We start from the raw sequence: 25,150 nt of genomic DNA on the forward strand, positions 1-25,150 counted from the left end.
GGAAGATTTGCTCGAAGGCTTATTATGAGATGTACTAAAACCATTAAAGTAACAATATTTTCACTTCCTGAAGACCTTAAACCAGGTGACTGATCTGAGAGTGACAGATTGTGTGGCCAAGAGGCCGCAGTGGCTCCTGTTGCCAGTCTCTTCATTCTCTTTTCATTTCTGGTGCCTCATTCAAGGCGCTTCTCATTCAAGTCATAATTTGCCTCTAGCCTCTTTCCTTTCTCAGTGTCCATACTTCTATTAGATTTCCCTTCCTGAAGCACAAGCTGAATGGTTCCGTTTATGCTAGCTTACTCCAAAACCCTCCCCTAACACGGCCCTATCCAATCTTGTCTCTTATGTTTCTCTCCACTGCTACTGCCCCACACCTTTCAGCTGGACCCTGTAATTCACCTTTCTCTGAACATTCTAGTATGCCTTTCCTGCCTTTGCTCATGCTCGTCCTTAGCTGGGTCTGGCCTTTACCCCTTCTCCATGTAGCTGGATCACCTTGTGATGCCACCTGTCTCCTGGAGCTGTGCAGTGAGGTGGCTCTGCCACTTGGGAGACTTACACTCATTCTCCAAGGTTCACCACACATACTCTTTGATCTGTCATCTTCTTGTCAGTGTCCCAGGTTGAAATTATTTGTCCGTGCTCATCTTTCATTTTTCCTTATCATAAGGGTTGTTTATGTCTGTCTTCATCATTACATTGTAAACTTTTAAAGAGCAGCCTGTGTCCTAGGTGTCTATGTATGTCACATAGCATTTAGAGCAGTGTTTTGTAGTTATATGTTGGTTGATCAATGTTGAATTTCTACAATGCTTTTTCCTCTAAAGCATATCATAAAATCTGTCCCCAGAGCTAGTACTAATGAGTGCTTTTGACAATGGCAAAATAGCTAAAATTTAGCTTTTTTTGGTAGGGTTAAGAACTGTGGTTTTTATAATCTACTACTCCTCCATAAGTAAAAGTGACTAAATATTGCAGGCCCTTGAGTGTTTGTACATGCTTCTTGTCAAATCTGGACCTCATTTCCTCAGCTGTAGAATGAACAGATTGGACTAATACTTTTTCCTTTTTAAAAAAACATTACTTTATCGCAAAAATAATATCAAAGTAACAGATATACTGTAGAGAAATTGCCCATAACCTCATGAAATCTATGTTTTTATTTGTCCACATTGCCACCTAGTACTTGATTATATACATATTTACTTTTATAGGTGTGATTTATAGTCTATATTTGCACCACACTATGGGTATTTTTATTGTCTTTCGCTTTTTGGCACTCCCTGCAACCCCCCAAAAAAGAAACATAACTGCCATTATCAACCTTCTTCTCTGCCATTATCTTCATGTCTTTCTCTGGGCTTACAGATCTACTGTTTTTCAAACTGTTCCAAAGACCTCTAGGGTTTCGACTGCTGGTGAAACTGTGGAGAGGGGGGAACAGATACTAAACAGGTAGGTCTCCAGCCCCTTCATCTCCCCACTCCAGGAGTAGTTCTACTTTGACCTGTTTTTATGTATTTGATACATAAACAAATAAACCTCTTTACATGAGGTTTTACTTAAAAGGGGTTGAAGATTAAAAACATTGAAAATAATTGGATAATCTTCAATGAGGGCCCTTTCATATTTAAAATGCTTGGTAGTGGCTAACCTCGCTTCTTACTTAGAACAGGGCTCTGACACTAAGATGTGAGAGAGTGACTTCCAGATGGATCCTTCTGAATGGAGGACAGTAGTGACACTGTGACCCTCACTAACTTTGGATTCATTAATCTTTCCCTCCCTCCCTGGGTTTCACCAAAAGCCACACAGGACCTCTTCTTACCCTCTGGTATTCCAGCTGCCTGTATTTCTCCTTGTGATTTTATGGAGATGAAGTCTTAGAATTAACTCTTAGGGAAAGCCAAAGCTTTGGCCTTGTATAATGGGGACCATGAGCAACAGTCAAGACTTCCTATAGTTTGAATCTTCTTTATGGCCTTTTTGTTGGAATCTGTGGAACAAAAGTCTACATTTATGACTTTTCATTTAGATTAAAATCCAGAACTGTTACAAGCAAGTCTAGTATAAGAAGGTGCAAAGCAAACTTCCTTTTGGCTTGCTGTCAAGGGAAGAATATTTATTTGTGGCTTAAGCAATAGGGGTGGAGAGGGAGACTTTTTAACTGACATTACAACCTTTTCATTAGGTAGAAACTGCCATATGTGTGCAAATTCCTAACAAAATGAAGTTTCTGCAGTAAGTTATCAAAGGAAAGAGATTGCCATTGCAAAGATTTCAATGCTTTATTTCAGATAGTAGGAAATTCCTGATAATTATATCAAAGACAACCTCCCCCCCAGCCCCCGCTGCGCCTGCCCCCATCCCACTGCCCCAGGATAGGGGAAATAAAAGCATTGTATAATAATTTCAAGGGGTCTGGTGGCTACTGACATTAGAAATTTTAACACCTAGGGTGGAAAATTATTGGTGAAGGATAAATACCTAAGCTACCACTGTGCTCTTTATTGAAGAGGGATCTTGTTTTGATTTAATTCTTGAAGTGTTCTGGCCAGTTGTAGAAAATGGAATGTAGAGGGCTAACTGAAAAACCTCTGTCTTACAAAACTGAGATCTTGGAAGAAGTAATTCAGAAGCTTCAATGAGAATATCATTTTAGAAAAGATATTCACCCTGGGAAAATATATTTGCTTAAAAAAAATCCCGTTCTTTATTAAAAGAAATGCATGCTTAAACTGAACACAAAACAATCTTGTAATTCTGTGTTATAATAAGAAATTAATATTCAGTGTTAGCCCTTTTTTTTTACCTGTGAGACATTTAAAAAATTAATCCATGTAGCACTGTAGAAAAGTAAATGGATTGTTTAGAAAAAATGTATTCATAACATTATCCTCTTCTACATTTCCTGAAATCTAGGACAGTGATATTTCTAATAGATTTGTTTTATTTTAAAAATAACACATACTTATTTTGGAGAAGTTGGAAAATACTAAGAATTACAAAGGAATAAAGATAAATCTCTGCTGTCCCACAATCCAGAGATAAATATTCGCTAGTAATATTTTATAGTATTTTCTTATATATATACACACGTACATTAGGATTATAGTTTATGTATAGCCTGCTCCAGAAATTGTTATTATGAAAAATTTCAGGCATATTTGGAAGCAGATATTTGGTGACAAAAAATAGTATAATGAACTTCTATATATGCATTACCTTAATTAAATAATTATCAAAATTTTGCTAATTTTGTTTATCCCTCTTTCATTTTTCTCTGCTGTAGTATTTTAAGGCAACTTGCAAACATTGTTTACCCTCATAAAATTCAGTATACATCTCTTAAGTGTAAGGACATTTTCTTCCTAATTATGATGCCATTATTATACCTAATGAAATTCACAATAATCCCCCAGTATCTAAAACCAGTTCAAATAGAGATTTCCCTTATTAGTCTACTTTTTGTGCTTAATATTTTAGGGAAGTAGTTAATCCATAAAATAATTGTTTCACCTGTAAAATGTGATTAAAAATTAAAGACTTAAAATATCTCCTCTCTCGTGTATAGTCTTTCTTCATTTCCACCAGTTGAATAGCCTTTTATCCCACCCCTTGTCCAGCAGTCCTGAAAGTTTAGATAGAAAGCTCTGGCAATGCTCTGCATCAGAAGCACCTGTGCCATCCTCCTTGTTTCAGGCACATGCTCAAATCAAAAAGTATGTATGAGAGGAACTAGTCCAAGCAGGAAGTTATCCAGGAAGCAGTTGACCTGTGAGAGGCCACTGTAAACTCTTCTCTCTGTTTGTTGTAAATGTTATCAGGAAAAGTGCTCAGACTCTGTTGGGCTAACATGCATGACTCCCCAAGGAGAGAGGTATACCCGTGCCCTGGAAATGGCTCATTCTGGCTTGATTTTTTTTTTTAAACTTCTGATTTAGTGTGTGTTAGGTCCTGATTTCTGTGGGAAGGTAATTAACTCTAGTGACCTGTAATGAAAAGATGATATAGTAATGTACTTTTCAGGGTTTTTTTCCCATATATTTGCAGAAGTTTTGGGATAGAAGTTCATAATTTCCTAATTGTCACATGGGTTAAGTACATTTATAATCAGTTAACATTTTTCAAATAGGTGCAGTGCTGCCTGTATAAAATTTATGGTATGACCCATACAGTTTGAAATCATGTATATTGACATGTAACTAAAAGGCTTACTGAATTTTATTGGCCTGATTAATTTCAAGAAGTATTTTATCTGTCATTATAAGACAGATACTAATTTATGTTACACACTTTTGATAAACATTGCAGTTTTATTGTAGTAACACAGTTGAAATGGATGAATACTTCAGCCCCACATGATTTGGTATTGTTAACAACAGCTGTAGCTACATTTATTTAGTTCTTGAATTGCAGCTGGCTTTGATACTCTAGGGACTGCTTTCTTTCCCCTTGTTTTTCTCTGTCCATAAGTGAGATGCATACGCAGGAAGAAGTTAATGCAGAGACACCTTTTTATCACAAATATTTATGGGTTGTGTTATAATTCATTATAATAGTTGTAGCTAGATGGAGATAAGATGTAAATGTAGATCTGCCTGGAAATGTACCCCTGGCAAGCATGGTCTCAATGCTACTTTTAAGACATAGTGATTAGATGGCTTATCAGGTCCACAGATGGAAAGAAGAATTGGAGAACGTATGGCTGTCGGGGGCTTAGGAAACAAACACATGCCATTTATTTCAGTGAAGAAAGAGACCACTATCAGCTGTTGGTTAGCACAGCTTTAGAACGGAAACATTTGGAAATTTGGAATGAAGCAGTAGTTTAGGGAACTGATCCAAGGAAGAGAAAAGGTTATACAGTGATATTTTGATAACCAGTAAGAATCTGTGCTGGTTGGTGTTGCTTGGCCATCTGGCAAGCAGGAGCTCAGATGTGGAGCTGACTCTGGGAGTGTGGCTCTTACCTTTTACAGGTAAGGGATCTGAGAGAAGAAACTTACTTTTGGACCGAAGGTAAAAGTAAGAAGGCAGGAAGGATGATTAGAGCCATATTAACAGTACAACTTAAAACACATGTGCTCTATAAAGAAAATAAATAGTACCAAAAAAACAAAGACCTTTGTGTCCAGAATATTTATCTGGGACATTTGGGGAACATGTTTAGAAATATTTTTGATTCCAGCACCTTTGGTGGTATGTGAGGGTCCAGACAGACTGAAGTTATTTATCTGCCATTCTAAAATGGTGCAAAACCTGACCTGAACAGACATGAGACTATTGATAAACTTTTTGTATCCCACTTAATGTGATTATAAGGTACTGTCTCAGATCTGCTGGGGTAAAATATAACATATTGTCTGTGTACTATATTCCTTTTTAAATTTTGAAGAGTTCTGCATTCTGAAATAAAATTCTGAAATAAATCTGGTTTAGGTAAGGAATTGTGGACCTGTATTTTAAAATAATGCTTTTTGGGTCAGTGACAGCAGAGTTAAATTTATTTCCTAGAAACCATAGTTTCTTTCATAACTCAAGGAATAACCAAATGTAAAATGGTTTTCAAAACTGCTTTATATGGTTCCCTGTTCCCTTCAGATTGCTTCATCTCAGCCAGTCTTTGTTACATGGTGGTTGTGGGGAGTGTTTAAACACAACACGGAGCTGGAATGCTGTTAGAAATTCAGTGTTTGGCAAGTTTTGGAGAATATGGGCTCTTCCCAGCTCAGCAGCTTTTCCATGTAGGGTGATGGGTAAGATAGATAAGAAAAGGCAGCACAACCTCTCATGAATTCAGTGGAAAAGAGAAGGAAGGGCAAGAAGGAAATAGGAAGGACAGTTTACACCCCTAAAAATTATGGTACTGTATAATTTATCTGTTAAATGTTTGGGTGTGATAAGAGACTGCTGTAGGCAGTGCAGTGCTGGTGAATAGGTCAAGTTCTAATCCTGATTCACACTTTTTAGTTGTGTGACCTTGAGCAAGATCATTAACTCATCTGAGCCTATTATCTCTAAAATGGGGAAAATTATACCTACCTTTTAGATTTTAGTTACTATTTTGGAGTCTAACATTACCCCTGGTATTTTATTTTCAAACTCTGATAAGGTACAATGAAATTCCATGGAGAAAAGGACAAGGACAATCTAGTTATAGGCAAGGAAGAACGAGAGAAAATTAATTCTCAGATAGCTAAGCTCTCAGCTTTACATCAAAGGTGAGAATTATGGAAATATCTAATGTACTTTTAATTTTTTTTTTTTTTTTTTTTTTTTTTGCGGTACGCGGGCCTCTCACTGTTGTGGCCTCTCCCGTTGCGGAGCACAGGCTCCGGACGCGCAGGCTCAGCGGCCATGGCTCACGGGCCCAGCCGCTCCGCGGCATATGGGATCCTCCCAGACCGGGGCACGAACCCGTATCCCCTGCATCGGCAGGCGGACTCTCAACCACTGCGCCACCAGGGAGGCCCACTTTTAAATTTTTTGATTGAAAAAATTGCTAGAAAGTTCTTGCATAACATCCTTGGCTGTACTTAGTTACTAGTGAAGACAGATTGTAGAATCAGGACAGTTCTCATTTTATAATGGATTTATTAAGAATATTTCTTTAAGTTCACAATGTACTAGTATATTAGCTTTAGGAAAGCCCCAATATATCAAAAACATAAAGCATAAAGCTGGTAAATTAGACAAACCCGCATTCCCTGAAGATGTGAAAAATAATAATAATTGATACTGGCCACCACTGCCCCCTCTGGCTTGGCCTACAATTGTGGATAGTGGCCTGCCTTATTCATAGAATTTCTGAGAATTTTAATGAAAGTATGAAATTCAGAAAATAGAACAAAACCCATCAACCATTGCTTTATCACATCTGAGCTTTTACAGCTTTTCTAGCTTCCCAGAGATCCAGTTTCTTTGTTGCCTCTTCCCACAAGCTACTCTACCTTCTGGTGCTGAAGCTGTCTACCTTAGAGTTATGAGGTAGCTCTTAGAAATGGTACATGGCAAGATTTTATTTTATTTTATTTTTAATCCAAACTGAGAGCCTCTGTCTCTTAATAACATTTATAGTTTCACTTACAGTTTCAAAAAAACTCCATGTCACATCCTTCTGAGCTGCAATAGATGGCCTATTTAAAAAAAAAGAAGGCATTTTAATAAATTGTACTGAAGTATAATTACATACAATAAAATGCACTAGTTTTATGAGTTTTTAGCAAATTTACACACCCATGTAACTACCACCCCAATCAGATATACAACATTTCCATCATTCCACAAAGTCTCCTGATGCCCTTTTGCAGGCACATCCCCTAAGCTCATTCACTTGAGTTGGGTTTCAAACCCAGGTGTCCTGACTTCAGAGCCCGGCTTCTTAACCGTTGGACTACACTGCTTTCCCAACTCAGGGTTTCTTTTCTTTACATTTACTGGATGGTAGCTTGTCTATATTTTTATATGCTCATTGATTGATTAATTGTTATTGATTGATTTATCAGCTGGAGGTAATTTAATAGCATCATCATTCATCCTGAAGCCTAGGGATCTGCTTTTATCCTATCTTTTTCTTAACTTGCCACATGTGATAAGTTGTCAAGTGCTTTTATTTTTTATTTATTTATTTATTTTTTCGGTATGCGGGCCTCTCACTGTTGTGGCCTCCCCCGTTGCGGAGCACAGGCTCCGGACGCGCAGGCTCCGGACGCGCAGGCTCAGCGGCCATGGCTCACGGGCCCAGCCGCTCCGCGGCATATGGGATCCTCCCAGACCGGGGCACGAACCCGTATCCCCTGCATCGGCAGGCGGACTCTCAACCACTTGCGCCACCAGGGAGGCCCTCAAGTGCTTTTAAAACATTTATAACATCTCTTGGTCTTTGCCTTCCAACCTTATTAGAATAAAAATTATTAGTTCATTAAAGTATATTATTAATTGTTTGGTGTTTGGTTGGGTTATATAAATTTAATTTTTTAATAATAAAAATGTTTTTATTAACAAGATAGTCATCCATGATTACTTGTGAATTCCTTGTCTTTATGGCTTATGCAGATAGGGTGACTCTTTGCAGCTACCTTTGTATTTGTAATCCTAAAGTGTTGAACTATAGAGTGATACACGTATTTTCTTTTTTAGGACTTTTCCAGATTTCTCAGAACAAAGTGGCAGTTCTTCTTCTAGCTGGTGGGCAGGGGACAAGACTTGGTGTTGCATATCCCAAGGGGATGTATGATGTTGGTTTGCCATCCCATAAGACACTTTTTCAGATTCAAGCAGAGCGTATCCTGAAGCTTCAACAGTTAGCTGAAAAATATCATGGCAACAAATGCATCATTCCGTGGTAAGATATTTCTCATTATGGGACAGTGTCTGAACATATATTGGTTTATAATCTTCAAAATGCATATGTACTTTATTCATAGGCAGATGTGTTTCCTGTTACTACAGATTTTCTTGGGAGCTATAATTTACCATATATGTTAAAATAATATGTGTTACAGCTAGATAGATAATCACTGTAGCCTTAATGAGCAATATATACTCACCTCCAACTTTTACTCCCTACCTGAGTACCTTTGGGTACTCAGAGGGTTCTCTAGGTCTAGAAACTTCATATTGATTGGTAGTTTGTTTATGTATAGAATTTCTGATTGAAAATCAGTTTCCCTCTGAAATTTGAAAGCATTGCTCCGTTGTTTCAGCATTGCTTTGGAGAGGTCCATTGCCACTCTGATTCCCAATCTTTTTTTTTTTCCCCCTTTTGCTCTGAAAGAATTTGGGGTCTCTTTTTATCTTTAGTAACTGAAATTTCATGACGACGTGGTATGGATCTATTTTCAGTCACTGCTGTGGGCACTCCGTGGGTTCTCTCACTCTAGAAACTCATATCCTTAAATAATTGGGTTATCTAGTCCTCCTGAAACCTCACCCTTCTCCCATACACACCAGCTGAAAGCCCCATTGATTTCGCTGCTGTGGGCCAAACTGGGATTCTCAGTCTCTGATAGTATGTCAGGTCACCAGGGCCTACCTCGGCCAGTGTTCATCTTCTAAACACCAAGAGATTACAGGAAATTCTGCTCTGTTTTTTAAAAGGTTTTGATTTAGCTCTTGAATCTGTTTCTCAGAGCAGCTTTGGAAGTTAGCATGTTTTGAGGGGGAAACCAGCTGTGCGTTTGAAATCCCTCAAGTCCCTAATGTTGTTATTTTAGCCCCAGGTGACCAACAAAAACTCTGCTGGTTTCTCTGTCCTTCTGCCTGGTCCAAGCTCAGATTCTCTACCACTAGCCTTTACCCCCATCAGCAAATACCCCCAGGAAAAGGCAGCTGCATATCTTCAGCTCTCCTTTGAAAGATTCTCACTCCCTTGAATTTTAGTTCTAATCCATGTTGCTTTTGTAGCTCTCTGATGCCTTTAAAAATAGGCTTTTTGTAATTTCCTCAGCTTTTCTAGCTATTAAGGATGGTATTGGCCAGCTGCGAACTATTTTCTTCATTTTGATTCCCTTGGGGATTTTTGAAGGACGTCTGTGTTCTAAGTGGCCAAAATTCTACCTACAGCCCTGGCCTCCCACTATCATGTTGGATTTTCTTCTTTTTCTTTCTCCTCACAGCTCAGAATTTATTTTTCTTATGTGGAACAGTTTAGTCACTTCTTTTGTCATCTAAATCATGATGCCCAAAGTTTTTGTGCCCAGGCTTCATAATACTCATAATGCCCAGGATAATTTGTTAATCAGACAGATATTGACTATGCTGGGAAATGATATAATGTTCTTCATTTAACAGATATTAATTGAGTACCTACTTCTGGGTGCTGGGAACCGAGACAGACAGAACCAAAACAGACAAAAATCCCTACTTATATATGGTTTACATTTTAGTAATGGGAAAAGCTATTGTAGTCACTAATTATGGTTATAGATAGAATTTTTTTCTCTTTTGCTATGGTGACATGGGTTGGAGTTTTGTGACAACAGAGAGTATAATTACACTTTTATGATTTTAAATAAAGGGTGAGCAGAGCCCAGATACCATTTCAAAATTTTTGTAAAAAGAACCATAAGAGATAATTAGAATGTATTACATTTACCCTTTTCTCCCTATTACTAGAATAGGAGATTTCAACCTAGAATACACTTTTCAGAGTTCTAAAATGCTTACTTGAGCCAGCTGTAGGCTTTCTGTTGCAGGAGATATGTTTTAATATTGTTACAGATTTATTTTATACATAAGGATTGATGAAGTTACTGGAAGAAATTCCCCTTGGGTAGCAGCTAATGCTGCCTTATCCAGGAAGAGGATGAAGGAAGTGAAAACAATAAACAGTGCTCTCAAAAATTTTCTTTAGTTTAGGAAATAGACAAGACTTGACTTTGCCCTAATTCACATAGCGCTATGGCTTAGAAGATTTACTTTTCTCTTGCAAGGTATATAATGACCAGTGGCAGAACAATGGAATCTACAAAGGAATTCTTCACAAAGCACAAGTACTTTGGTTTAAAAAAAGAGAATGTAATCTTTTTTCGGCAGGGAATGCTGCCTGCTATGAGTTTTGATGGGAAAATTATTTTGGAAGAGAAGAACAAGGTTTCTATGGCTCCAGGTTTGTAACCATTCTTATTTAATGGTGACTAGAAGTGGTAGTAACACAACTCATTAAATTGTTTTTTTAAAGTACGGTTGATTTACGATATGTAGCTCTTTAAGTTTTGATTTTTTTAATATGGTGATTTGGATGTTAAAAATTAATATTTTAATTATTTTTAAATTTGGCAATGATTAAAAAAAATGGAAATGCCCATGGGTGAAATGGATATGCTTTTATACTTGCTGTGGATGTCTGCTCTTGAGAGCAATTTGAGCAGCATTCAGAGTATTTATTCTCTTTACCCAGTATTTTATATACAGTATTGTTCATGGCTACATTGTTTATTGTAGTGAAAAATTGGAAACCATCTGCTGCTTAAAAAATAAGAGGCTAGATTATAGTTTACCTGTAGCATTAATTCTTAAACAGTATTGAAATAATTGTGTGGAGATATTAATTGACAAAGCGAAATAGTTTCAGTAGGTTAAGTAAGAGAATGAAAAATACAGAGCTGCATGCACAGTTGTAGTTTGCTAATGGCATCCCTAGGATTGGGCAGTGTGCTGCCTGTGTAGCCACATATAGTGACCATAAGTATGATCCCACTATAAAAGTAAATGTGTCAACAGATTCTCATCTCTGTGAAGCTCTTCTTGAAGGAAAGGCTGAAAGGAAATAAAAACATTATTTACAGTGGTGCTTTGCAGGTGTAGGCTTTTATTTAATCTCAACTCTTCCCCCCCCCACTCAATTCTTTTTAATTAATAGAAGAGTTTACTATTTTTAGCTTTGTTTTGTGAAGTTGTCTAATTTTTTGTCATTTAAATTGTAGCTGAGGTTGTTGTTGGAAGAAGTACATTAAAGCAGCACTAAAAATAGATGGGGAAAGAAGAGGCTTTTACATATATTTAGTTTAAATCACCATAGACCTTCATATTAATCTGGTTTCTTAACAAATCATTTGGTATCAATACTCATGTATTTTTATTGTTGAGATGGATGAAATTGTCAGTGTTGGGGCTATAAATACAGAGCTAACTTGAATCATACAAATAAAACTTGAAATGTTATAAAATCATTATTGCCTGTTAAAGAATTTTATGTTTCACAATATATTATAGGCCAAATTGTTAAAAGGGCTGAGTTAAAAAGAAAAGTATGTTCTTTGGGGTTGCCTAGCCCTACATTAATAATGTTATTATACTTATGCTAAATTACCTTCAAAATCACGTAGTATAACTTTTTGACACCTGGATCCTTCCTTATGGACATTCAGTTTTCTTGGCCCTGTAATGTAAAACTGGTTTTCAGAGATCTTCATCCCAGTTGAGAAACATTAAACAATCTTTGGGTTGCCGTCACACTGAGTTCTGGTGTGCTACTAACAGGCTATTTTATTTCCCAGATGGGAATGGTGGTCTTTATCGGGCTCTTGCAGCCCAGAATATTGTGGAGGATATGGAGCAAAGAGGCATTTGGAGCATTCATGTCTATTGTGTTGACAACATATTAGTAAAAGTGGCAGACCCACGGTTCATTGGATTTTGCATTCAGAAAGGAGCAGACTGTGGAGCAAAGGTAATGCCTTTCTCAACTATAATTAGGCTTTAAGTGGTCTTTCTCTTGTCAGTATATACATTCCAGGAGTCAAACTAGATTTATTAGGGTGATTTGGATATTTTAGAATCATTCATCTTCGAAAGTAACTAAACTATCCCGCACCCACTTTTTTTCTTAAATTGGCAACATTTGATTCTAGAAGTAATGATGTATGCTTAGTCCATCACAAGTAAGAGTTTAAAATATGCGTGGATGATTTGTAAGTACCTGGGAAAGTGAATGGTCATCACTAGGCCTGGGATGGGCTTATTAATATCAAGTTGTTGGATTCATTAATATCAAGTTGTATTTGATCAGATTAACCCAGTTTCTTCCTATGACAAAGTTACTGGAGTAGTAGGTAAAGGAAATATGGTAGAAATAGCAGATGTAGACTTCAGTAAGGCATTTGACAGGGTAACTCATGATAGTCTTGTGAATAAGTTGGAAATACACAGATAGGGGATAAGGACAATTAAAGAGATTAAATAACTGCATGAATGACCACAAACATACTGATATTGAGACAGAGGGAGGTTTGTAATGCCATATAATATGGCTGTCCTTGGCATAGTTCTTTTTAGCATTTTTTTTGGTTTCATAGATGATAATATAAGAGACTTGCCTTTATGACATCAAAGACCTTAATAACACTTTGGAAGATTTGAAAATATTAATGTAAATATTACTTTCCTGGAAATCTGTAAAGGTATCAGTTCTCACAGAATTAAAGTGTAACACAATCCTGATCAAAGTCTTAGTGAGACTATTTTGGGGACATTTGACAAAATGATGGTAAAGTTTAGAATAAATAAATAAAGTTTAGATTGTAAAGATGACCAGGAAAATGTTGAAAAAAGATGATGATAAGGAAGGAAGAGGGTTGAAGACAATCTATCAGATATTAAAATGGGTTGTAAATAAAAAGTAACTAGGAGTGTAGTACTGAAACCAGAATAGAATGACAGGTTAATGGAACAGATCAGTCAGAAACAAACTCACGTAAAGATGGCATTTCAACTCACTGGGGGGAAATGAATGGGATAACTGGCTAAAAATAAAGTAAGATGTCTCCCTCAGAGCTCATACCAAAATCAATTTCAAATGCATTACCAAGTAAAAAACCATAAAGATGATAGAAGAAAGTTTAGAATAATTTTATTTATTTATTTTTTTTATTTGAGTTTAGTTGATTTACAGTGTTGTGTTAGAATAATTTTAAAATCGACATGAAGGGAAGACCTATTTCCCAGAAGCAAAAACCGTATAGGCTTCTGACAAAAGCAAATTAAACTACATATAAATTTTAACTATATGAATTTAAAAAGAAGAGCTGCCATAAGAGACATATCATATCCTTGGTTGGAAATTTTCTATTATAAAGATGTCATTTCTCTCCAAATTAATCTACAAATCTAATGCAAAGTCACAGAAGCTGAAGTCTTAAATTTACTAGTACAAGTTTTGAGAGATTAAGCTGGTAGACCTAAGAAGACTCCTCCTGACTCTGAAAGTAAAGGGTTGGTTTAGTTCATTGATTGAAGACCTCTATCCATTTCAGTACTCTATGAGTATCTGTGCTGTATTGTAAATAGCTACTAAACTGTAATAGAAATAGTGCATTGGATTTTAATTACATAGCTACTAAGCTTTAAAAAACAAAACAAAACTGTATTTCTGACTTTGTTCCACTTGGTGTCACTCTTCTTTCTAAAATAGAAACTTAAAATTTTACTGCTCTGAGCTTCAGAATCAATTTAAATTCTAAATGATTAGAGAATATTGAACCTGGGAGGGACCTCAGAGATCATCTATCTGGTCAACCCCTTTGATCTCAGAAATGGACACTCTGAGTTCCAGTACTAAATAAGTTCCAGGCTCAAGGTCCTTCATCACATTAGCAGAGGCAGGATTAGAACTGTTTCCCAACTCTTGGTTTTAGTATTATATCACATTTATAAAGCCAAATTCTTTAGATTAATTATGTTTTTGCTGGCAGCTCAAAAAACATTGAATTGGTATGCCAACTTTTATGAGTATATTAATCATGCAGGGATATAAATACAACCATTCTCTCTTCTCCATTTCCCCTGGGTCCTCTAGGACAAATCCTGCCTCAGTCTTCCTGCCTAGTTCTGTGTCTGGCATATAATGTAACAGTCACTCAATGAATGCATAAATACATATTCAGATGGAACCGAAATATTACAAGACTGGTATACGTTAAAAACTTTTAGAAATAGTAGAAATCATCTATGTAATCTGTCCTCCCACCTTTTAATTTAAAAAATCAAGATGTTAAAATATATTTTTAAAAACACCTAAATTAGGGAGTGATGCATAGTGTGTAGTAGAATTCTATGCAGGGAATTCTTTTTTAATTCTTTAATAGGCTCCTGTCTTGGTGAATTAAGTATTTTTTATGGAGTGAGAGCCTTGAGAAAAGACTTAGTGGAGTGGTTTACAAAAGTACGTAGCTGAGAGAGTAGGAATGATTGTTAATTAAAGATAACTTTAGGGCTTCCCTGGTGGCACAGAGGTTAAGAATCCATCTGCCGGTGCAGGGGACATGGGTTTGATCCCTGGTCTGGAAAGATCCCACATGCCGTGGAGCAACTAAGCCTGTGTGCCACAACTACTGAGCCTGCGCTCTAGAGCCCGCGAGCCACAACTACTGAAGCCTGCGTGCCACAACTACTGAAGCTCGCGTGCCTAGAGCCTGTGCTCCGCAGCAAGAGAAGCCACTGCAATGAGAAGCCCACATACCGCAACAAAGAGTAGCCCCCGCTCACCGCAACTAGAGAAAGCCCACACGCAGCAATGAAGACCCAATGCAGCCAAAAATAAATAAATAAATACATAAATTAAATTTAAAAAATAAAAGAAAAAAATTCCTTTAAAAAGTGTTTTAAAAAAGAAAAGATAATTTTGTAAAGCAGTTGCAGTAACTTTGAGGTTAAAGTGTTACTTTGAACTCAGCTTTTCAGGATTTAACTTGTAGGAAATCAAGAGACCTCTTAATTTTATGCTGTAAATCTTTTCTGTAGAATATAAACTGACTTCCAACTTCATGTACTTTACAAATGCTTTCTTTTGTAATCTGGCCTTTTATAGTATTTGGAGGTTCATAGTTGTTATAAAAGTAAACCTTTTACTGGCAGATTAACACTTGGGAAGTAAAGTGTGAATACGCTTATTTTTATTTTCTATGGCTGGTTAGGAGTAGGGTTGTATAGAAGTGATTGGAAAACAAACCTCATGTGTGTGTGTGTGTGTGTTTTAATGGGAATGGGAGGAATCTATTCCAGATTCCCTGTCTACTGAGATACCTACTGTAGAGAATGTGAAGTGATAGACTAGAATTGCAAATAGGTCCATGATTGGTTTAAATAATTTTGCTGTATGTTTCCCTCCAGTTTAATCCACTTCTGTGGTAGAAGGTTTCTTTTCATTGAATACTGTACTCCTTTCAGGGCAGCAAACTGTGAAACTACACAGCAGGCCTACGTATCCAGTAGCCCAGCCTCACTGAGCTACACTCAGTGCCTATATCTCTAATTGCTGTGTAAACTAAGTGCTCAATAGTGGCTTTAGTTGTCTGGAAGGGACTGCCACTGGCTGTATTTATTTTAAGAGATCAGTTGCTGAAGAAAAGCTTTAATTTTATTGATATAATTTCATGTATAGTTTGCATAGACTTTTCAAAGTGGGGACAGATTTTTCAAAATACTCTGAAATATGCTGAATTGTTAATCGAACAGGGCAAAAATAATATCTTCATATATTTTAATTGTTTGATTTTCTGCTGGATATTCATCTCATCTGAGGCTTGAGTTTTCTGTTAGTGCATTGCATACAGTTGTTTCATAATTTTATTCTAAACACTTAATTTAGGTCAGTGATATATGCTTAGGGTAGTGGGGTATCAGAATCACCTGTGAGGTTTTTTAAAATTACATACTCTTATGTTTTCCCTCTGATTTTGACCAAATACTTTTCTCTCAGCTCCCTGATCATCCTAGAGTCTTTGCTAGATTATCAAATCACTGGTTTTCAACTTTTTAAAAAAGCATAGAACCTCTTACTTCAAACAAAACCTAGCCTGCAAAACATAAATATGAGTGGGCTTTTCTGATTGAAGTTGGAGTGGAACACTGTGACCTGCCTGCTCTAACCCTCCTACCTCCTAGCCAAGTCCCTGAAAAATAAGGAATTTGCTGTATTCATGAACGAAAATGAAAGAAACACCATTTTCAAATGAAATATTGGTTTGTGCAAAATGAGAGGCAAAATGCCTTACTTCTTTTGTTTTGTGAATCTCAGAGAGATTTTGTTTCATTTATTCTCAAAGTAGTTGAGTGTGGTTAAGGATAAATTCCATAATAAAAACATATTTGGGGGAACATAGACTCCTTATTTAGTTATTCCCAGTCCAATGTGATTTCTTCTGGGCCCTATGTATATGCTGGAATTTCTGCTGTACAGTTTAGTTAGATGATAAATTGGAGGGAGATAATTTACCTCTTCCCAGATAGATGATTATCTAAAGATTCCTCTTGACTTAATACCTTAAAGATAAAATAAGTAAAATTGTAAATGTGGTCTTGGAAAATGACAGATCTCCAATGCAGTGCCTGATTGAATTTCTTTCTCTACTGTTGTCTTCCTTTGGTGGGCAGGTGGTAGAGAAAACGAACCCTACAGAACCAGTTGGAGTGGTTTGCCGAGTGGATGGAGTATACCAGGTGGTGGAATATAGTGAGATTTCTCTGTCTACAGCTCAAAAACGAAGCTCAGATGGACGACTGCTGTTCAATGCGGGGAACATTGCCAACCATTTCTTCACTGTACCATTTCTGAGAGATGTTGTCAAGTATGGGCAAGATGGGGGCTTTTAAAAATTTTTATTTGTTAATCTGAAGCTAAGTCACTTGAGAAGTAGGAAGAAACTTCAAGTCCATATCGTACATGATTCATCTTCCTTTCTGAGGAGCATCTTTATCAAATGGAAGTTTACCTGACATTGTAGTTGTTTTTAGTAAGATATATCATCGAGTGCAAATTTGTAGTAGTCCATTCTCCTCAGTGCATTAACTGGAGTCCAAAGCAGTTCTCGCTCTTCTCTTACTTCCCTCCCTCCAGCTGTGCTAGGTTCTGGAGAAGCAAAGAATAAGAAAGGGAATACCCTCTCTCTACCACAACTGGAAACCTTAAAAAATACAGATGTCTACCCTACATCTACTGAATCAGAATTTCTGGAGGTGGATGCAGACATCCATATTTTTAACAAGCTGTCCACACCATTTAATTTAGCTGGTTCTCAGACTAGCATTTAGGAACTAGTGCATTAGAAAGTAAAGAAAAAAGAACTTGAGACAAGGATGGAAATCAGCATAGTAGTGCCAACTAAGGATAAAATAAGAGCTATTTTATCACACCAGATTTTAAAATGAAGGACATTCTCAATATCTGATTCTTCACTTGATTGCTTTTTAGACATTTAAGATGACTATCTACTTTTTAAAAAGTTACTCAGCTTTACTTTTTTTTTTTTAACATCTTTACTGGAGTATAATTGCTTTACAGTGTTGTGTTAGTTTCTGCTGTATAACAAAGTGAATCAGCTATATGCATATGTATATCCCCATTTCCCCTCCCTCTTGTGTCTCCCTCCCACCCTCCTTATCCCACCCCTCTAGGTGGTCACAAAGCACCGAGCTGATCTGCCTGTGCTATGCAGCTGCTTCCCACTAGCTATCTGTTTTACATTTGGTAGTGTCTATATGTCCATGCCACTCTCTCACTTCGTCCCAGCTTACCCTTCACCCTCCCCATGTCCTCAAGTCCATTCTGTATGTCTCTGCCTTTATTCCTGTCCTGCCCTTTGGTTCATCGGAACCTTTTTTTTTTAGATTCCATATATATATGTTAGCATACGATATTTGTTTTTCTCTTTCTGACTTAGTTCGCTCTGTATGACAGACTTTAGGTCCATCCACCTCACTACAAATAACTCAATTTCATTTCTTCTTATGGCTGAGTAATATTCCATTGTATATATGTGCCACATCTTCTTTATCCATTCATCTGTCGATGGACACTTAGGATGCTTCCATGTCCTGGCTATTGTAAATAGTGCTGCAGTGAACATTGTGGTACAAGACCCTTTGAATTATGGTTTTCTTAGGGTATATGGCCGGTAGTGGGATTGCTGGGTCATATGGTAGTTCTCTTTTTAGTTTTTTAAGGAATCTCCATACTATTCTCCATAATGGCTATATCAATTTACATTCCACCAACAATGCAAGAGGGTTCCCTTTTCCCCACACCCTCTCCAGCATTTACTGTTTGTAGATTTTTTGATGATGGCCATTCTGACCTGTGTGAGGTGATACCTCATTGTAGTTTTGATTTGCATTTCTCTAATGATTAGTGATGTTGAGCATCCTTTCATGTGTTTGTTGGCAATCTGTATATCTTCTTTGGAGAAATGTCTATTTAGGTCTTCTGCCCATTTTTGGATTGGGTTGTTTGTTTTTTTGATATTGAGCTGCATGAGCTGCTTGTATATTTTGGAGATTAATCCTTTGTCAGTTGCTTCATTTGCAAATATTTTCTCCCATTCTGAGGGTTGTCTTTTCATCTTGTTTGTAGTTTCCTTTGCTGTACAAAAGCTTTTAAGTTTCATTAGATCCCATTTTTTTGTTTTTATTTCCATTTCTCTAGGAGGTGGGTCAAAAAGGATCTTGCTGTTACTTATGTCATAGAGTGTTCTGCCAATGTTTTCCTGTAAGAGTTTTATAGTGCCTGGCCTTACATTTAGTCCATTTGGAGTTTATTTTTGTGTAAGGAAGTGTTCTAATTTCATTCTTTTACATGTAGCTGTGCAGTTTTCCCAGCACCACTTTATTGAAGAGGCTGTCTTTTCTCCATTGTATTCTCTTGCCTCCTTTTATCAAAGATAAGGTGACCATAGATGCATGGGTCTATCTCTGGGCTTTCTATACTGTTCCACTGATCTATATTTCTATTTTTGTGCCAGTACCATACTGCCTTGATTACTGTAGCTTTGTAGTATAGTCTGAAGTCCAGGAGGCTGATTCCTCCAGCTCCATTTTTCTTTCTCAAGATTGCTTTGGCTATTCGGGGTCTTTTGTGTTTCCATACAAATTGTGAAATTTTTTGTTCTAGTTCTGTGAAAAATGAAGTTGGTAGTTTGATAGGGATTGCACTGAATCTGTAGATTGCTTTGGGTAGTAGAGTCATTTTCACAGTGTTGTTTCTTCTAATCCAAGAACATGGTAAATCTCTCCATCTGTTTTTATCATCTTTAATTTCTTTCATCAGTGTCTCATAGTTTTCTGTGTACAGGTCTTTTGTCTCCTTAGGTAGGTTTATTCCTAGGTATTTTATTCTTTTTGTTGCATGGTAAATGGGAGTGTTTCCTTAATTTTTCTTTCATATTTTTCATCAGTAGTGTATAGGAATGCCAGAGATTTCTGTGCATTAATTTTGTATCTTGCTACTCTACCATATTCATTGGTTAGCTCTAGTAGTTTTTTGGTAGCATCTTTAGGATTCTCTATGTATAGTATCATGTCATCTGCAAACAGTGACAGTTTTACTTCTTCTTTTCTGGTTTGGATTCCTTTTACTTCTTTTTCTTCTCTGATTGCTGTGGCTAAAACTTCCAAAACTATGTTGAATAATAGTGGTGAGAGTGGGCAACCTTGTCTTGTTCTTGATCTTAGAGGAAATGGTTTCAGTTCTTCACCATTGAGAGTGATGTTGGCTGTGGGTTTGTCATATATGGCCTTTATTATGTTGAGGTAGGTTACCTCTGTGCCTACTTTCTGGAGAGTTTTTATCATAAATGGGTGTTGAATTTTGGCAAAAGTTTTTTCTGCATCTATTGAGATTATCATATGGTTTTTGTCCTTCAATTTGTTAATATTGTGTATCACATTGATTGATTTGTGTATATTGAAGAATCCTTGCATTCCTGGGATAAACCCCACTTGATCATGTTGTATGATCCTTTTAATCTGCTGTTGGATTCTGTTTGCTAGTATTTTGTTGAGGATTTTTGCATCTATGTTAATCAGTGATATTGGCCTGTAGTTTTTCTTTTTTGTGATATCTTTGTCTGGTTTGGGTATCAGGGTGATGGTGGCCTCATAGAATGAGTTTGGGAGTGTTCCTCCCTCCGCTGTATTTTGGAAGAGTTTGAGAAGGGTGGGTGTTAGCTCTTCTCTAAATGTTTGGTAGAATTCACCTGTGAAGCCATCTGGTCCTGAACTTTTGTTAATTGGAAGACTTTTAATCACAGTTTTAATTACAGTGCTTGTGATTGGTCTGTTTATATTTTCTATTTCTCCCTGGTTCAGTCTCAGAAGGTTGTGCTTTACTGAGGATTTGTCCATTTCTTCCAGGTTGTCCATTTTATCGGCATATAATTGCTTGTAGTAATCTCTCATGATCCTTTGTGTTTCTTCCGTGTCAGTTGTTATTTTCCTTTTTCATTTCTAATTCTGTTGATTTTACTTTTCTCCCTTTTTTCTTGATGAGTCTGGCTAATGATTTATCAATTTTGTTTAACTTCTCAAAGAACCAGCTTTTAGTTTTATTGATCTTTGCTGTTGTTTCCTTCATTTCTTTTTCATTTATTTCTGATCTGATCTTTATGATTTCTTTACTGCTGTTAACTTTGGGTTTTTTTGTTCTTCTTTCTCTATTGCTTTAGGTGTAAGTTTTGGTTGTTTATTTGAGATTTTTCTTGTCTCTTGAGGTAGAACTGTATTGCTATAAACTTCCCTCTTAGGACTGCTTTTGCTGCATCCCATAGGTTTTGGGTTGTTATCTTTTCATTGGCATTTGTTTATAGGTATGTTTTGATTTTGTCTTTGATGTCTTCAGTGATCTCTTGGTTATTTAGTAGCATATTGTTTAGCTTCCATGTGTTTGTATTTTTTTACAGTTTTTTTTCCTGTAATTGATATCTAGTCTCATAGCATTGTTGTTGGAAAAGATTCTTGATATGATTTCAATTTTCTTAAATTTACCAAGGCTTGATTTGTGACCAAGATATGGTCTATCCTGGAGAATGTTCCATGAGCACTTGAGAAGAAAGTGTATTCTGTTGTTTTTGGATGGAATGTCCTATAAATATCAGTCATATCCATCTTGTTTGGTGTGTCATTTAAAGCTTGTGTTTCCTTATTTTTTTTCATTTTGGATGATCTGTCCATTGATGAAAGTGCGGTGTTAAAGTCCACTACTGTTACTGTGTTACAGTTGATTTCCCCTTTTATGGCTGTTAGCATTTGCCTTATGTACTGACGTGCTCCTATGTTGGGTGCATAAATATTTACAATTGTTATATCTTCTTGGATTGATCCCTTGATCATTATGTAGTGTCCTTCTTTGTCTTTTGTAATAGTCTTTAAAGTCTGTTTTGTCTGATATGAGAATTGCTACTCCAGCTTTCTTCTGATTTCCATTTTCAGGTTTACTTTAGAATTTCAACTCCAGTTCCAAAATATTTCCCATTCCACTATGCTTTTTGCAGCTGTGTTATTAATTCATCCAAAGTAATTATAAATACTCTTCTTTCCATCTAACACTTGATGGTATCTCAGTTGGGAAAGTTGGGGCAAAGAGTGGAACATTTTATAAAAGACATGGAAATCATGGGAGAGATGTTGGTGTGAGCTGTGTGTGTGTTTTTTTATTTTGGAGATCATGATTTGATTTTTTTTTAATTTATGGAAATGAATAGGGAAATCTATTCATTTAATATTTAAACTTGAACTGAAATTTAACAAATGCTTTTCCCTTTGAAATCTTAGTACTCATTGTTGGTGCGTTTGCTCCTGAGTATGATTATCAGATTCTCTGGCATTTTAAATTTGGAAAGTGATTATGTTTTTTTTTTTCTTTTCCTACTTAGTATTTATGAACCTCAGTTGCAGCACCATGTGGCTCAGAAGAAGATTCCATATGTGGATTCCCAGGGGCAGTTAATTAAGCCAGACAAACCAAATGGAATAAAGATGGAAAAATTTGTCTTTGACATCTTCCAGTTTGCAAAGTATGTTTCGAATAACATCAGTAAGATTAAGTATGTCTTGAAATGTTGCCCTTTACTCTTCTAGGCAGAACACTCTTTTCAGAAAACAGTTGACAGTGTATATTGTCAGTTATGGCATTTTGATTGTGAGTGTATAGTTTTGACTCATTATCATCCTCTAGTGTGAAACCACCAATCCAAGAATATGGTTTGTGTTGCCTGTGGGTACTTTTTAAAAAATTTCAGTTAGTTTATTATCTGACTCTCCTGCAGAATTGTTAAAGTCACTTATTTTGTCTGAGAGACAGAAAAGGTTGAGATAGAGAATTGGCCCATTTGTGTTTAGGATGTCTTACTGATCTATGAGTAAATGTTTCAGTGAACATGTTTTTATCTTATACAGCTCTCTGTTAAAGATCACATTGATGTTGAGATTTGTGTCTCAGAATTTGACCAATATGAAAATGCAGAAGTCATCTTCCTATATACATTTCTAAATCATCCTTTTTGCCTGTTTTTTTTGTTTCAGAATAGATACTAATATGATCTTTTTGTATTAACATTTCTAATCTGACTTAAGATGAAGTATTTTATTGTTGGGGTTGGAAATAATTTTTCATTTTGCAGAGAGAAGAGAATTCCAACTTTATTTCATCCAGGGATGAACATTATTTCTTTCAGCATTCGTTTGAAATTGGATTAAGAGAGACTGTAATTGAAGACCAAAGGCTTAGCTATATAGAGAGGAGTCAGAAGCTGTGTGCACAGTTTTATTTCATAATAAAGCAGTGTTTGTATGGTTCTACTCTAGGAAGTTTGTGGTGTATGAAGTATTACGGGAAGATGAGTTTTCCCCACTGAAGAATGCAGACAGTCAGAACGGGAAGGACAACCCCACTACTGCAAGGCATGCTTTGATGTCCCTTCATCATTGCTGGGTCCTCAATGCCGGGGGCCACTTCATAGATGAAAATGGCTCTCGCCTCCCAGCAATTCCGCGGTAGGTTGATGCCTTTTCTCTTCTGTGTGGATGCTTCCTGGGCTTCTCCTCTTGGACTTCTTTTTCCTCTATCTCTGATGTATTCCTAGAACTTTTAAAAAAGCAAAGCATTGATGTGGGCAGATCCTGATGTGAAGTAATGAAGGCTTGGCCTGTTACAAAGAGAACAATAGCTTTACTTCCCCTTAAAGAGGAATCTTCTAAAGCTCTTGGTTTTTTGGATGCCTCTCTACTGTGTCAGTGAACTGACTCCTACTGAATAATGGTCAGTAGGTAATTCTTCTGGTGTGCCCCATGGTTAAAGTCCATCAGAGGCCACTATGCCACAGCGCAAGAGGATTGATTTTTGCTGCCCATATATCTGTGGCCTCACTTAAGTGCTATCTACGAGCCCCTGCCCTCCAACCCACAAAAGACCTGCCACCCACAGGCTGCCTATGAGACATAGGCATACTTCAGTTCTCATCATGGCACTTTCAGATTGCTGAGGGAGGTGCCAGGAAGGGATGTGCATGCTACTTACATTCACTGATACTCAAACTTTGGAAACGTTTTAGGATTTTAGAATTAAAAAAAAAAAAAAAGAAGATCCTTGGGGCTATTCAAATGTGAGATAAAGCACTTTTAAGCTATGTCTTATGTTTTTTGATAAAACCCCTTTTGGCACCTAGAATTCCCCCTTTCTAAATCATTCGATGTTTCTATACTTCTGTAAAAAACATTCTGCCATAGAATTTATATTCTTAAGGGATAAAAAGACTGTTTGTATGCACAAAAGCTCTAGAATGCCTTGGTAAAGGTTAGAACATTGGGCATTGGAACTTACTGGTCCATAACTATGTTTTTACAAAAAGGAGCAGTGGTAGACTGTCTCGCAGTCCAAGGCTACTTTCAGGCTCTGTCTTGTCAACAGGCTTGCTCTGTGCCATGTCAGATTGTCCTCATGCTTCATCTTTGACCACTGAGTTGTTTTTCATTTTTTTTACCCGCACAGATCTCCTTTGCCAAGTTTATAATTTATCATAAATACATGCCTTTCAGTCAAGTATATTTTGCAGTTCCACTTCATTTTTATTGTTTGGTATGTTTCCTTTCCCATTAATGCTTATTTGTTCCTACATAGCAGTGCTACAAATGGAAAGTCAGAGACCATCACAGCTGATGTCAATCACAAGTAAATATACCAGCCTGCCTGCAGTGCATGGTGATGGGGCTGTGCTTCCCTCCATACTAACTGGCATTGTAGTTTAGTGCTCTCTGCCTTTTGGTGGTCTGCGGGGTGGATGGTTGAAGCTTTGGTGGGGGTACTGCTTATTTGGTGGCAGGTATCTCGCTGGATGACACTAACTCAGAATCTCAGTGCATGCTGGAAATGGGGAGCATGCTTTTCTAAAAAATTTGACCATAGGTATTTGAGCCTGTAGTGACAAGTTAACAAGTAAAAGATAAAATCTAGAGCAGGTTACAGGCCAGGGAGAACAAATTTGGATCCTAGCATACCCCTTTTAGCATAAGCTAGATAAAAATAACATTCTGCAGATGTGTCTTATCAAATTGGATATATGCTGTCAGTATAAAGGCTAACTGCTCTTGACATATTTGATGGCTCTTAACGTGGAGAAAACTGTTCTTCTGATTTATTCTCATAGTAACAGCTCCATTTTTGGTCTCTCTGTGTTAATTTTAGCTCCTAAAGAAAGTGTCTTTTTGTCTTAATGGTTGATAATTTTTAGCTAGAAGTAGCATGTATCTTCTCTTGTTTGGGTACTGACAGAGTTTGAAAAAGCCATTATCTTTATAGCTAAAGAGACAGCTTGGTATTCTTGTTACACTTTAAAAGTAATAAGGTTTAGTTTGAGTTTTAAGTTTTTAAGATAATTTG

General features: G+C 36.8%; 1 protein-coding gene across 4 annotated transcripts in view; it reads left to right on the top strand.

The window, feature by feature from the left end:
* UAP1 (UDP-N-acetylglucosamine pyrophosphorylase 1) overlaps positions 1-25,150 on the top strand; it is a 39,857-nt gene that overhangs the window by 10,216 nt on the left and 4,491 nt on the right. For 2 of the 4 annotated variants that reach the window (XM_060090847.1, XM_060090846.1), the window contains 6 exons: positions 8,146-8,350; positions 10,440-10,615; positions 12,006-12,178; positions 16,879-17,072; positions 22,149-22,289; positions 23,080-23,268. In XM_060090847.1, the coding sequence (XP_059946830.1) occupies positions 8,146-8,350; positions 10,440-10,615; positions 12,006-12,178; positions 16,879-17,072; positions 22,149-22,289; positions 23,080-23,268 (1,078 nt within the window). Of the gene's footprint in view, positions 1-8,145; positions 8,351-10,439; positions 10,616-12,005; positions 12,179-16,878; positions 17,073-22,148; positions 22,290-23,079; positions 23,269-24,391; positions 24,443-25,150 lie in introns of all 4 variants that reach the window. The other 2 variants (XM_060090844.1, XM_060090845.1) reach the window with 2 other exon arrangements.

The sequence above is a fragment of the Mesoplodon densirostris genome, chromosome 2 (genome assembly GCF_025265405.1).
Source record: "Mesoplodon densirostris isolate mMesDen1 chromosome 2, mMesDen1 primary haplotype, whole genome shotgun sequence".
Lineage (NCBI taxonomy): Eukaryota > Metazoa > Chordata > Mammalia > Artiodactyla > Ziphiidae > Mesoplodon > Mesoplodon densirostris.